Source organism: Marmota monax, unplaced genomic scaffold (genome assembly GCF_021218885.2).
Source record: "Marmota monax isolate L192 unplaced genomic scaffold, Marmota_monax_Labrador192_F-V1.1 WCK01_AAM20220418_F8-fsc00229, whole genome shotgun sequence".
Classification (NCBI taxonomy): Eukaryota; Metazoa; Chordata; class Mammalia; order Rodentia; family Sciuridae; genus Marmota; species Marmota monax.
The window spans coordinates 1,852,592-1,865,659 of NW_026693707.1; the positions used below are offsets into that span (position 1 = coordinate 1,852,592).

At 41.4% G+C, this 13,068-nt stretch overlaps 1 protein-coding gene across 6 annotated transcripts in view; it reads right to left on the reverse strand.

Moving 5' to 3' along the window:
- Havcr1 (hepatitis A virus cellular receptor 1) overlaps positions 1–10,544 on the reverse strand; it is a 32,390-nt gene extending 21,846 nt beyond the window's left edge. For 4 of the 6 annotated variants that reach the window (XM_046459948.2, XM_046459947.2, XM_046459946.2 and 1 more), the window contains exons 1-3: positions 10,391–10,544; positions 9,886–10,019; positions 1,679–1,733 (exon numbers count right to left, since the gene is read on the reverse strand). In XM_046459948.2, coding sequence (XP_046315904.1) covers positions 1,679–1,733; positions 9,886–9,969 — 139 coding nt within the window. In that variant the 5' untranslated portion in view covers positions 9,970–10,019; positions 10,391–10,544. Of the gene's footprint in view, positions 1–1,678; positions 1,734–2,406; positions 2,610–9,885; positions 10,020–10,390 lie in introns of those variants that run through there. The other 2 variants (XM_046459945.2, XM_046459949.2) reach the window with 2 other exon arrangements.
- Positions 10,545–13,068: the final 2,524 nt, after the last annotated feature.

A 13,068-nucleotide genomic window follows, 5' to 3' on the forward strand; every position in this document is an offset into this window, starting at 1 on the left:
AATATTTTCATCTTTTGATGAAGATGGCCAAATTGCTTTCAAAAGGTTTTAACCAAATGATACTCAAGTATTGCATGTATGTATTTTACCCTGTGTTCACCAGGTACCTGCATATTATTGATTTTTAAATAGGCAATGTAAACTTGTGGTTTTTAAAAATGAAAATAACACCAAGGATATTGAAGCCTAGAGAAAAGTCTCCTTCCCACTCCAGTGCCTCAGTTCTTTCTTCCAAATTCACTTGTATCCATTGAAATACTTTTTTTAAAAAAAAAAAAGAATTAATTCTATTGCACTTAAATTTCAATGTTTTAATTTTCATGGCCTTTGAAAACTGTTATTGCAGATGAAATCACCTCCTCACTACTCCACTTCTCCTACACAAAAGCAGGACTGATGTTTGTTTGAAACATTGTTGGCTTGAGGGCTGAAGTCTAATAGACTCTTCAGAAATTGATTTTTGGAAAATGGGGTTACAATACTTCCAGGAGCTGCTGAGTTTTACATGAGTGTTAGGATCAATCCAAAAGCCTTTTAAGCAGGGATCTTGTCATCAGTTGATGACAGCCCAGCAACTAAGCAAGGCTTACTAACACAAGGCAGCCACAGAATTGGAAAATATTTAAATGAGAACTAATTTGAGATTTACTAACTAACAGGCAGGACCAGGCTGTGAGTAGGAAATTTTCTGAGAGAAAAAAAAAAAAAAAGATCATTATTATATAAAATAAGGGTATATTTCTCACTGAATTTTTTTTAGTTGTTGATGAACCTTTAGTTTTTTTATGTATGCATATGCCATGCTGAGAATAAAACCCAGTGTCTCACACATACTAGGCAAGCAGTCTACCACTGAGCTACAACCCAGCTCTGAAACTCTCTTGATTTTGCCTAATGATTTTTGCAAATATAGCACATGATGTCATAATTAGTTTATAGAAGTATATAATTTTTAAAAAGAACCTTCTCCCATAATCCCACCCTCCAGGATTAGTCTTTAAAATTTAGGAAATGTTTATTCAAAACTTTCGCCCTGTGTACAGAAAGCTTTGAATTAAAATATTTTATTTGTTTTTTTTTTTTAATTTGTTTATGCTTTCCCACTGAGCTATATCCTCAGTCTTCTTTATGTTTTTATTTTGAGACAGGAGCTAGCCATGTTGCTGAGGATCTCCCTAAATTGCTGAAGTTGGCCTTGAATGTGTGTCCTCCTGCCTCAGTCTCCCAAATCAATGGGATTACAGGCATGAGCCACATGCAAGCATTTATTTTTAAATGAAATAAGTGAACATTGTTTAAAAACTCCAAAAGACAAAAAAGGAAGTAATGACAGGCTAACTCTCCCTTCTACCCCATCCCCACCTCCTCTGCCCAGCCCCCCCACACCCCAGGGTAATTACTATTTCTTACACACATTTGGCTATGCATATACATCTACCGCCCCTCTTTTTGTTCAAGCACAAATGGCAGCATGTGAAATATGTTTCTGCATCTTGTCCTGCTCACTTAGCAATCGATTTTGTAATTGATAGCCATTAAGCAATTTCTTTGGAGTAAGATTTCATCCTGGTTCTGCTCATCAGATAACCCATAACCACCTAAGAAACTGCAAAGAACAACTATCTTCCTTCACCATACCAAGTACCCACCCAACCCCCCAGCCCACCTGCTCACTTACCTGTTAGAAGCAGTATGAGGCTTAACACAACAACTTCAAGGTGCATTATGATGTTCTGATGGAAAATGAGAAAACAGACTGGTTGACTGTGGCCCCCACCAGATAGGATCGGAACAGGTCTTACTCTCAGAATGCAACTTCTCCTTTTGCCCTGACTGTGAACCACGTGAGCCTCCTCTGCTGGAGATGAGAGAAGGCCACATGTAATGGCTTCAGGGCTCCCTCAGCTCCCAGGAGGGCTCTGCTCCTATTCCTAATGGATAGGGAAAGTTGTCCTCCAAAACAATCTCTTATCTCCTAGTTCTTTCCCCCACATACAGCCTCAGTCTAACTCCTGGTCCTGACATAGGACATGAGGCAGTAAAAAAAAGCAACACTGAAAGCAGAGATAAAGTGTGACTCAATGGCACAACTTGAGCAAAGACCAGCCTTCCAATGGCAGAAATGGCCTTGTCCTCTAGTGGACACAGGGCTGTTCCTAATCAGGGGTCTCTGAAGGGTGGTCCACTAGCACAATGAAATCAACAATAATGTGAAGCACTAGGCCTAACCATTTCTGGAACCCAACATTATGACTCAGGCTACATCTTACTAAGCCATCCAGAGAAAACTTCAAGAAGTACTGGGCTTGGATCTGAGCTGTGCCACTTGCAAATCTGGGTAAGCAAAGCTAACTGAACTCCAAACCTTGATTTTCTCACTTATAAAATAACACTAAAATTACTTACTCTGTCTCTCAGAAAGGAATGGGTAGATAAGCAAAAAGTCCTGTGGTAGAACTTTGAAAACTAACCTAAACAGTGCACTAATAACATTAGCTAAAGTTTTTGAGAATCTGCTGTGGAGCAGACCCTGTGCCAAGCACCCACATACAAGCATTCAATCCTCACAAAGCCCCAAAGGCAGCTGCTTTTAACCCCATCTGTGGAGGAGGAAGCTCAGGCTTGGGGTGGTTGATATGCTTGGATTTCAGATTTCTGGCTTCTGACTTTGACTCTTAATCATTAAACCACAGAAACACAAGCAAGCCTGCCTAGTACTTGATTAACTCCTCTTCCGGGCTAAAGCTTCAGTAACTTCCTCCCAGGGAGACAGGGGTGCTATACTTCTAGCCTCCTTGCAGCCCACAACTGGTTTCATGGAGACATGGAAACTGTCTCCACGTCTCCATGAAACATACTGAGGCCCTGGGTCCCTCACTGCCCAACAGTGGGAAGCGCTGACTTTGCAGTCTCTCCTTGGGAGAGACCTGAAGCCTGATGCTACAAACCAGTGGCCCAAAGACTCTATCTGTCCTGCAGGGTGTTTTCCATGACAGTGTTTAAAACTTCATTTCTTCTGTTTCTCCTACGCTCAAAACTCTAGATAGGGCAGAGGGGTGGGAGGGGAAGGGAGGGGGTAGGGGATTAGCAATGATGGTGGAATGTGAAGGATATCATTATCCAAAGTACATGTATGAAGACATAAGTTGGTGTGAACATACTTTATATACAGAGATATGAAAAATTGTGCTCTACGTGTGTAATAAGAATTGTAATACATTCTGTCATGTATTTAAAAAATAAAATCAATTAAATATTTTTAAAAATAAAAATTAAAAAAGCTGTTGGCAGCCAAATATTAAAATAAATAAATAAAAGTTCATTTCTTCATTCAAAACTAAGATTTCAACATTCAGAGTCCACATCAGACTCAGTTTTTTTACTTTTTTTTTTTTTTTAAATAAATCAGATGGCCACATAAGAGCTATACTACTCTCTGCCCTTAGAGTCCTCTGGCTTGTCTCAGCCCCACATTGCAGGATGTCTCATGGGGCCTTCATGGACTATTGTTTGAAATTCTCTTCTAGAAAATGAAGGGATTGAATCATGATCTTTAGCCCCTTCCTGATTTCCAAAGGAAACCTCCAGGCTCTTTAATTCAACTGAGCAACAAGATGAGTTCTACCAAGGCATGAGCACATTTCTGGAGACTTGCTATCCTTGTATTTTCCTTTACTTATACATTGATTTAACAAAATGTAATGATATTCACTTTTCTGATCATTTTTCTGTTCTCCACCTTTTATGAAGAACACTGCTGACCCCATCTCGCCTACCAGAGGGAGGAGAAGCGATGCTGAAATTGGCTCACTCAGAATGAAATCCTGCCTTGTTTATTTGGGAGGCAAAATATTCCATGACTAGTTTTACCGTATTCAAAGATAATAAATGAGCCGACGTTTTGAAGAGCTTAATCCCGGTCTATGAGTCGTTACTATTACACCAAACCTAACGGAGCATGACTTAATACTAAGGATGCAAAAATCCAGGATTGTACAATCAGTCGGAGACACAGGTAAGTAAGCAACTAACTAATGAAGTCAGGCAGAGTGAGATAAATGGTAAATGTATAATCAGACCGTGTCATCTCCCACTTATGGAACCCCTCCCATAGTTCTCTCTGGAAGAAAACAAAAAATCCTAACTCCTTACTCAGATTTTTATAAAGTCCTAGTAATCTGGTCCTTCCTATTGCTCAAATATCTTCTTCTACCATGCTGTCCCCTGCCACCTGACCCCAGCCACTTGGACTTTCTTTCACATTTATCTCTGCATTAGGGCTCCTTCTTTCAGCCCACCCATTTCGCATCTTCCTTTTGCCTTTTGAACCTGGTTAAATGTCACCTCTTTAGACATTTCTTCTCCTCCACTCTCAATCTAAAGTAGCCAACCAGCCCCTCTGTCTATTATTACACTATTTCAATCCTCTGGGAATCAGCTGGGTATAGTGGCTCATGCCTGTAACCCCAGTGACTCAAGAGGCTGAGGCAGGAGGATTGCAAGTTTGAGACCAATTTCAGCAATGTAGCAAGGCCCTGAGCAACTTCGTGAGATCCTGTCTCAAAATAAAAAATAAAAAGGGCTGGGGGTGTAGTTCAGTGGTAAAGCACCCCTGGGATCAATCATCAGTACCAAAAATAAATAAATAAATACTGTTTTTTAGAATTTTTCATTTACTTTGATTTTGATTAAGATTTTAGTTATTACACAGAGCTACACTGTTGGACAGCACCCAACTCTATAAACTTCTTTAAGGCAATTTAAATATTGATTGAATATAAATAAATGGAAGTCCAAGTCATGGGGAGAGATGATTCATTTTGGCAAGGGTAGAGGGAGAAGGGGGTGAGAGAAAATTCCTTAAAAAGTGTCATGTGAGATTAATAGTTGAAGAAAAACAAGAAGGGGTGGAAGGTGCTTGAAGAGGAGGAAATAAGGAAGGAAAGTCAAGACAAGGATGTGGGACCTCAGCTCTGAGACGTTGAATAGCTATACAATTCCACAGTGTTCAGTTTTGTTTGGGTTTTCTTTTGCAATACTGGGGATTGAATCCTAGGGCTTTTCACATGCTAGGCAAAAAATGTTCTACCATTGTGCTGCACCCCAGCCCTTTATACTTTATTGTGAGACAGAGTCTTTATAAATTGCCAGGCTAACCTTTAAATTGCATTCCTCCTGCCTTAGCCTCCTGAGTAGCTAAGGGTTTTGTTTGTTTGTTTGTTTGGTTTGGTTTGGTACCAGACATCGAACCCAGGCAAGCTTAACCACTGAGCAACATCCCAGCACCCACCCCCCCTTTTTTAATTTTTTGAGACAGATTCTCGCTAAGTTGCTCAAAGCTTCACTAAGTTACTGAGGCTGGCCTTGAACTTGTGATACTCCTGTCTTAGCCTCCTGAGCTGCAGGGATTACAGGTGTGCATCACTATGCCTGGTGGACTCACCCCTTAACCCAGCTCCACAACTAGGCAATCATTACAGCCACCCACTATCCTCATTCCCATCACTCTATACCAAACCTGGATAGCCTAGAATCCTACAGTTCCCCTCACTGTTGCCTCACTACCTTCCACAGCCCTCTTCCCACCCCACCCAATGCCCTGACCTGGCGATTTTCCTTTTCTTATACACTGATTTAACAAAATGTAATGATATTCATTTTTCAGATCATAAATATAGATATAAAAATTTCAAATTATGCATGTTTATCGTGGATAATAACAATATAACATAATAAACATCATATAAATAATAATATTATATAATGCAATACAAAAATATAATGATAATGGATAATAAAAATATAACTAAAAATGTACTCAAACAATAAATATGGACTATCTGTAATTTACTGACATTATTCTATTAATTTGGGATATACCAATGAACCAAAGACCTCTGTGGGGTGTATCTTAAATTTAACTTAGAAGATAAGTGTATAAATTTAGAAAAATAACAAAAGTATCATTTATTAGTATATTTGCAAAGTGATGAGTGCTAATATAAAAAAGAAGAAGAAGAAGAAGAGAGCCAAGGCTCAGGGAGGTTAACAGCTTGCTCACCGTCACATGAGTGTGTGAGTGCAGACAGCCAGCTCTCAGGCATGAGTGAGCAGGTGAGAAGAGGGAACAGAAACAGAGGTAAGGAAGCCAGGGAGGCAGAGCTGGAGAGAGGTGGGGGTACAATTTTAGATAACGTGGTCGGGTTTGAACAGGGTTTCCACTTCCACTGAGAAGGTTCTATTAAACAAGGCCAAAGAACAGAGTCAGTCACTCCAGAAAGAGCTTTCTGTGAAAAGGGAAGTAGGAGAGCACCAGCCCCGTGACAGGGGAGGGCCTGTGTGTTGGGAGAGGCCAGTGAGCCCCCCCACCAGAGTGAGGCAGACAGCATAATGCTGAGGAGCAGGTGGGGAGGGGAAGACAGACTCACGGACTCATGAGGCTTTGTCTGAGGACTCTCCTTTTCATGAGGACTCTCCACATGAAAGGAAAAGAGTGTCCTGCAGGTGACAGGATCTCACTTCCTTTGAGCAGGATTCTGTGGCCACTTGGTTGAGAAGCAGAGAAGCCCCGGGGGGTATCTGCTGTAGGGATTCAGAAAGGAAGGGATAGCAGGAGGGGACAAAAGAACCTCTGGCACTCAGGTGCTGTGTGTTCAGAAGGTTCAACAAACACCTCTCTGAGGGATTTGAGAAGAGGAGGAGCTTGGAGGTGACTTCAAGGGATTTGGGCCTAAGCTGTGGAAAGACAAGAGGTGCCACCAAGAGGAGGAACACTGGATCACAGGCATTCCGGGAAATAGTCTGGGTTTTGGACAGGTGGAGTTGGAGGTATCTTCTAGACCCAAGTGGAGATTGCTGAAATTCAGGGGGGAGGTCTGGGTTAAAAATACACATTAGGATCGCTGGCTTAGAAATGGCATTTGAAGTCAGTCACAGTGGCATACACCCATGATCCCAGCTACTTTGGAGGCTGAGGCAGGAGAAGCAATAGTAAAAGGCCAGCCTCAGCAACTTACGTGTTTCAAAATAAAAAATAAAAAGGGGCTGGGGATGTGGTTCAGTGGTAGAGTTCAATTACCATGGTGGGGGAGGGGGCAGGCCACAGGCCAAAAAAAAAAAAAAAAAAAACAGTATTTCAAAGCCAAGAGCCTGAATTGGATCACAAAGGAGCACCTGTGGCCAAGAATTAAGCCCCGGGGCCTTCTGCCAGGAAAAGGAAGAAGAACCAACATAAGACTGGAGGCAGACTAAGAAAGGAAAGAGGAAAAAGTAAAAGGAAGTCAAAAGAAGCAAATGCACCTGGCAAATATCACAAGACAGAAGTTGCAGCAGCAGGAGTTGAGATATTCCCGTAGCATGGAGCCACCTGGAGATTACCAGTGACCTGAGTGTGTTACTGAGAATTTTACTTCAAAAAAAAAAATTTTTTTTACTTCAGTTAAAAAAATAGAATAAAATCAGGAGATAATTGTAAACGGCGAATGCTTTCAAGGAGTTTTACAAACAGCAAAAATGAAGGAAGGTAAGTTGGAGAGTATGGTAAGAGAGAGATTTTTTAGTGAGAGAAATAACAGTAGATATGTATGATCTGGAAATGATCTAGAGAAGGAAGAAAAAATGATTAAAGAAAGGGAAATTTTGCTGAGCAATGGAGGAAAGGAATCTATGCCTGTTAGAGGGTTTGGTTTAGATCTCGCATCAGAGATAGGAATTTGGGAATAAAGGGAGAGATATAGAGTCTCAGGAGTGCCTACAAAACCCTGAAATGCAGGATACACCCATGAACAATTGCAGCTCCTCAGGGAGGTACCCTTGGGCCACACCCTTGACCCATGCCCTTGTAACAAGAGAACAATGCACAAGTGCAGGGAAACTGGTGTGGAACTGTGTGATTCCACTTTACTCCAACCCCAGTAACCATCCTTCTGTACATATCAACACCCGCAACGACAGGATACTGTCTCTCCCTCTGGAAATGGTGGTGTTCTCCTCTTAGTCGGTATTCCTTGCTTTACCCCAAAAGCTTCGCTTCTCTTGAGGTGGCTCCCAATCTCCCTTGACTATGTATCTACTTTCCTAAATAAACCTTTGTCTAATGCCTTTGACTGGACATTGCTAAAATCCCTTTCCATCCCATATGCCAAGAACCCCCACTGGCCCTGAGTCAAGTTCCCTCAGCTCTCTGGGGACTCCTTGGACCCTTCTTCAGAAACACATATTCTCACATGACAGTCTCACAGGTGCATGCTCTCAGTGGGTACGTCTATAGAAGCTCTGGGTTGATGGCTTCCTTGGTGAAGTTAGAACTTCATCAAAAGCTCACAATGACAATGGAAAAGAGATCTGAGAAAAGCTTTCTGAGAGTGGATGCACTAAGGTCGAATGTGCAACCCTCGTGGAGCACCTGGGTGGCACTTTAATTAAGGGGTCAAGAAGGGGAACCCAGTCCCAGAGGACCAAGGTCTCCAGCTCTCTGCAGCTGCAGGCCCTGGGGGAGATAACTGTTTTCAATCTTCTCAGGCATTTCTCTAAATATCTCCCCTACCCTAAGATCATTCAATGGTTTCCCACTACCTTGGAGGCAAACTCCAATCCAAGATGCTGACCTTCCCTGGCAGGCCACACCCTTCTACTCCATTCCTCGCACAACCAGAAACAAACCAAAACACTTGTGCCTGCTCCTATTGAACTTTGTCAGTTTGTCACCAAAAGCTTGGTCCTTGTCCCCAGTGTCAAGCCAATAATAAGGACACAGCTTTGAGAAAAAGGAAAAAAGAAAAAGAAGGCTTGTTGCTTTGCTAGCAAAGAAGAAACACAGGGACTCCTGTTCCAGAAGCTGTGATTCTGCCCATCAGGAGGAACAGGGGGTTTTAAAGAAGTGAGTCAAAGGCTACATTCCAGGTGCCCTCTGTTGGAGCTGTAATTCACTTGCTAATTTGGGAGATAACCATTCCTGAGATCTTCTTGTACCTTTCCCAAAGTATGGACTACTTCCTTCCTCTATGGTGGGTGGGTGCTCAAAGACAACTAACTGCCCAAAATAGGGAATGAAGGTAATCCTGTATCCCCTGAGATTAGGAAGGAACAGGGAGAGAACAAGAGAAAGAAACACGTCCATTTTAAAAATTAGTTGCAGTAGCAGAACAGCCAGGGCTATCTGCAAAGCATAAAGTGGACCCCTGTTAAAAGTTCAGTGGTTTCTACCATAAACCTGCAAAAGTTGGTAGCCAACATCAGCCAACATAACACTAGAAATTGAGTTATTTTTTTATAAATATTTTACAAATCACAAAAGTCAATGAACAAAACTGCTAATATGACTATGCCCTCTATTCATAAAATGCTGTTTCCATATCATGTAATATTATAAAATACCTACATATACTGGCCTAAGTAATATAGCTTAATCCAAAGGTTCCACACGACAGGTTTCTTCCTCCCTGTTTCTCATGCTAACCTTGTTCACAAAAAGCTCCAGTAATTCAGCTATATAAGCCTATTATTCTATTTAAATGAGACTCTCTCAGACAGGCACAGTGGGACATGCTTGTCATCCCAGCAGCTCAGATAGGAGGATTGCAAGTTCAAAGCCAGCCTCAGCAATTCAGCGAGGCCCTGTCTCAAAATTAAAAAAATAAAATGGTCTGGGGATGTGGCTCCTTGGTTAAGCATCCCTGGGTTCGATTCCTGGTACTAAAAATAATAATAAATATAAATATCTCCCCCAAGTCCAAAGAGCTCCATTTTATGTACACTTCCCCTATTCTACCAACTCTGTCCTCATGGGGCCTAGTGTCCTAATCCCATGTAACACTGAGAAAGTCCAAGCTGCGGTGGGTGTTCTGGCTTTGTCTTTAGAGTGAGTCTGCAGAGTGCCCCACTCACCCCACTCACTGATGAGTCAGCAGACAGGTCTTGGCACAACCTTTCCTTCAGGTGGTCGGTCACATTCCCTCCAAAGGTTTTCATAGATAAAGAAGGCTTCTCCCGGATTCCACTGCTTATCTCTTGGCCACACCCTTAAATAAGAGCACAGGGAAGTGTGTTTGAAAACAGAGTCTCTTCAATCAGCCAATCTTTGACCCACTTGCTAATTTAAACACATTCTAGGGAAATATTAGTGGACTAGAATAGTATCTGTTTTCTGCTGGGCTGTTTGTTTTCTTCTGTTTGTTGTTTTTTGTTTGTTTGTTTGTTTTTGTTTTTAATGATCTCCCTGTTTCCATAATTCCTAAGAATTATTCATACAGCACCCAGTGAGGGGTTTATCTTTGTTTTTGTGGTACTGGGGATTGAACCCAGGAGTGCTCTGCTACTGAGATACATCCCCAGCTCTTTTTTTATTATTTTTAATTTTGAGATGAGGTCTCACTATGTTGCTGAAACTAACCTGGAATTTGCGATCCTCTTCCCTCAGCTTCCTGAGTAGCTGGGATTATAGGCGTGCACCACCAGACTCTGCTGGGCTATTTAAAAAGATTCAACAAAGATAAAAATTTTAAATCAAAATCTAAGTCTGAAAAATCACGCAGACTTTGAGATGGTGGTGCATGAAGCTCCTTTAAACACCTGGGCCAACCCCCTCAATGTGCAGATGAATAAACAAATCAAAAAAGAGGAACAGCATCAAGGACCCGTCCACATCAGTGGGGCAGATGCAGAAGTGAAAGCCGGTTTTAACTACCTCTGCTCCACTGTTCTGCCATTCAACATGTTATTTTAATAAATGTTTATTAATCAACCCAGGCTAAGTAAGAATGGAACATTCTATGCAAATAAAAAACTACTATCTCTCCCCTAAGAAGTTTAGGAAAATAAACTGACATCTTCAAAAATCTGTACCACACCCGGCATAGTGGCGCACACATGTAATCCCAGCAGCTCCAGAGGCTGAGACAGGAGGATCACAAGTTCAAAGCCAGCCTCAGCAAAAGCGAGGGGCTAAGCAATTCAATGAGACCCTGTCTCTAAATAAAATACAAAATAGGGCTGGGGGTGTGGCTCAGTGGTTGAGTGCCCCTGGGTTCAATCCCCGGTACCAAAAAAAAAAAAAAGAAAATTAGAAGCATAGCAGGTCCCAGTGTGATTTATATATACCCTTCAGATGTCATTAACATTAATTGAGAGGACCAGGGTTCTGAAGTTGTATACAAGGATGTTAGGAGTGACCAGTTCCTGTGTACTACAGAATGTTTCCTTAGAGAATTAAGAGATTGTGGGGCCTCCTCAGTCCTGGAACCAAAATTATGTTCACTGTCCACTTAAAGACATTGAAGATAACATCACATTTGTTTCTGGATTAAGATGTTCACTTTTAACCAGCGTGCCCTGCTGCATTATCATCATATGCAGATAAGGCATTTCCTCTATATCCATCTTTGGAAGAAAATGGGTCAAAGAGATTTAATAGCATTAGGATTTTACTACATAAGTTTAGGATAGTTTTTTTAAAAATATTATTTACTTATTTTGATAAGGAGGATTGAGCCCAGGGGCACTTTAACACTGAGTTATATCCCCAGCTCTTTTTTATTTTGAGATAGGGCCTCACTAAATGGCTGAGGGTCTCATAAATTGCTGAGGCTGGTCTCAAACTTGTAATTCTCCTGACTCAGCCTCCAGAATGCTGGGATTCCAGTGCTTGGATACCATGGTGCTAGGCTAGGATAGTTTTTTTAAAGAACACCCAAAGAGTATACTCCCAAACCAAGACCTGGGCACCAAGCTGAGTTGCAGCCACTTGTGAGATGTTCACTGTTCTGTCAAAACCCTCATTAAAGCCTTGGGATGGTGGTGGCATTGTTTTTAATACTTGAAGTTACTACTCTCCATCTCCTGGGCCCTTTCCCCTTCTCTGGTTTTGTTTTTGTTGTTTTTCCCTGTGTACCTTCTCCATTATAATACTAGTGTAGAGTGAATCCTACTCTCAAAAACCAAGATCCCAGGCCTGGCTTACTGTCACATCCTACTGCCGACCTTGACCTTAACCCATCCAGGTCCTCATTTCTTCCTATGAAAAGGAAAGCAGACAGGAAAACACTGCTATAATCTTTAAAATTCAATTTTTATTACCAAAGAAAATGGATAAAATAATTAAAGTATAACAGGAAAAAGAAAGAAAGAAAGAAAAAAGTGAAAGTCTTTCCCAACCTTTTGTCCCAATGATATAACAATATTAATTTTGGTATATTCTTTTTTGTTGTTTTTCTTTTCTTTTTTTCCATACTAGGAAGGGAGACAGGGTCTCACATGTGCTAGGTGAGTACTCTACCACTGCATTACATTCCCAGACCCTTTTTAAATTTGGAGACAGGGTCTTGCTATGGTGCCAAAGCTGGCCTTGAATTCACAGTTCCCCTGACTCACGGCAGTGGAATTATAGGCATGCAACCACTGCGCTCAGTCTCCCATAATTTTAAGGACAAAACAAACAAAAAATCAATTACATACACTTAGTCTAGAACTACTTTTCCTTTCGCTTAATCGCAGAGCTTTGTCAAAGGACAAGTAGCATCAGAGTCATGAGAGCAGAGTTGTTTTGTTATGTTTGTTGTTGTTGTTGTTACCAGGGATTGAACTCAGGGGCTCTGAACCATATCTCCAGCCCTTTTTTGCATTTTATTTAGAGACAGGGTCTCACTGAGTTGCTTAGAGCCTTGCTAAGTTGCGAGACTGACTTTGAACTCTTGATCCTCCTGTCTCAGCTTCCCAAGTAGCTGGGATTACAGTGTGCCACTGCCCCCTGCTGAGAGCAGAGTTTTGACTGCTTTGGTCACTGCTGTTCTAGATATCACAACAATGCCTGTCCAAGAGTAGTTGCTAATAAATGTTCATTGAATGGACAAATGGACATGAATTCTCCTTCCTATCAGACTAAGTGACATTTCATGTGGCCAGGGATTTGCCTTTTTTGGCCCCGCTCCATGATCCCAGCACCAAACACAGTGCCAGAACATAGTAACCACTTAATAAGTATTTGTTGAATTAACCAAAAAACTCAATGAAACTTCCTAGTTCGTTTTAACTGAACCATTTAATCAACAATTTTTCGATTGATATAGAAAATCT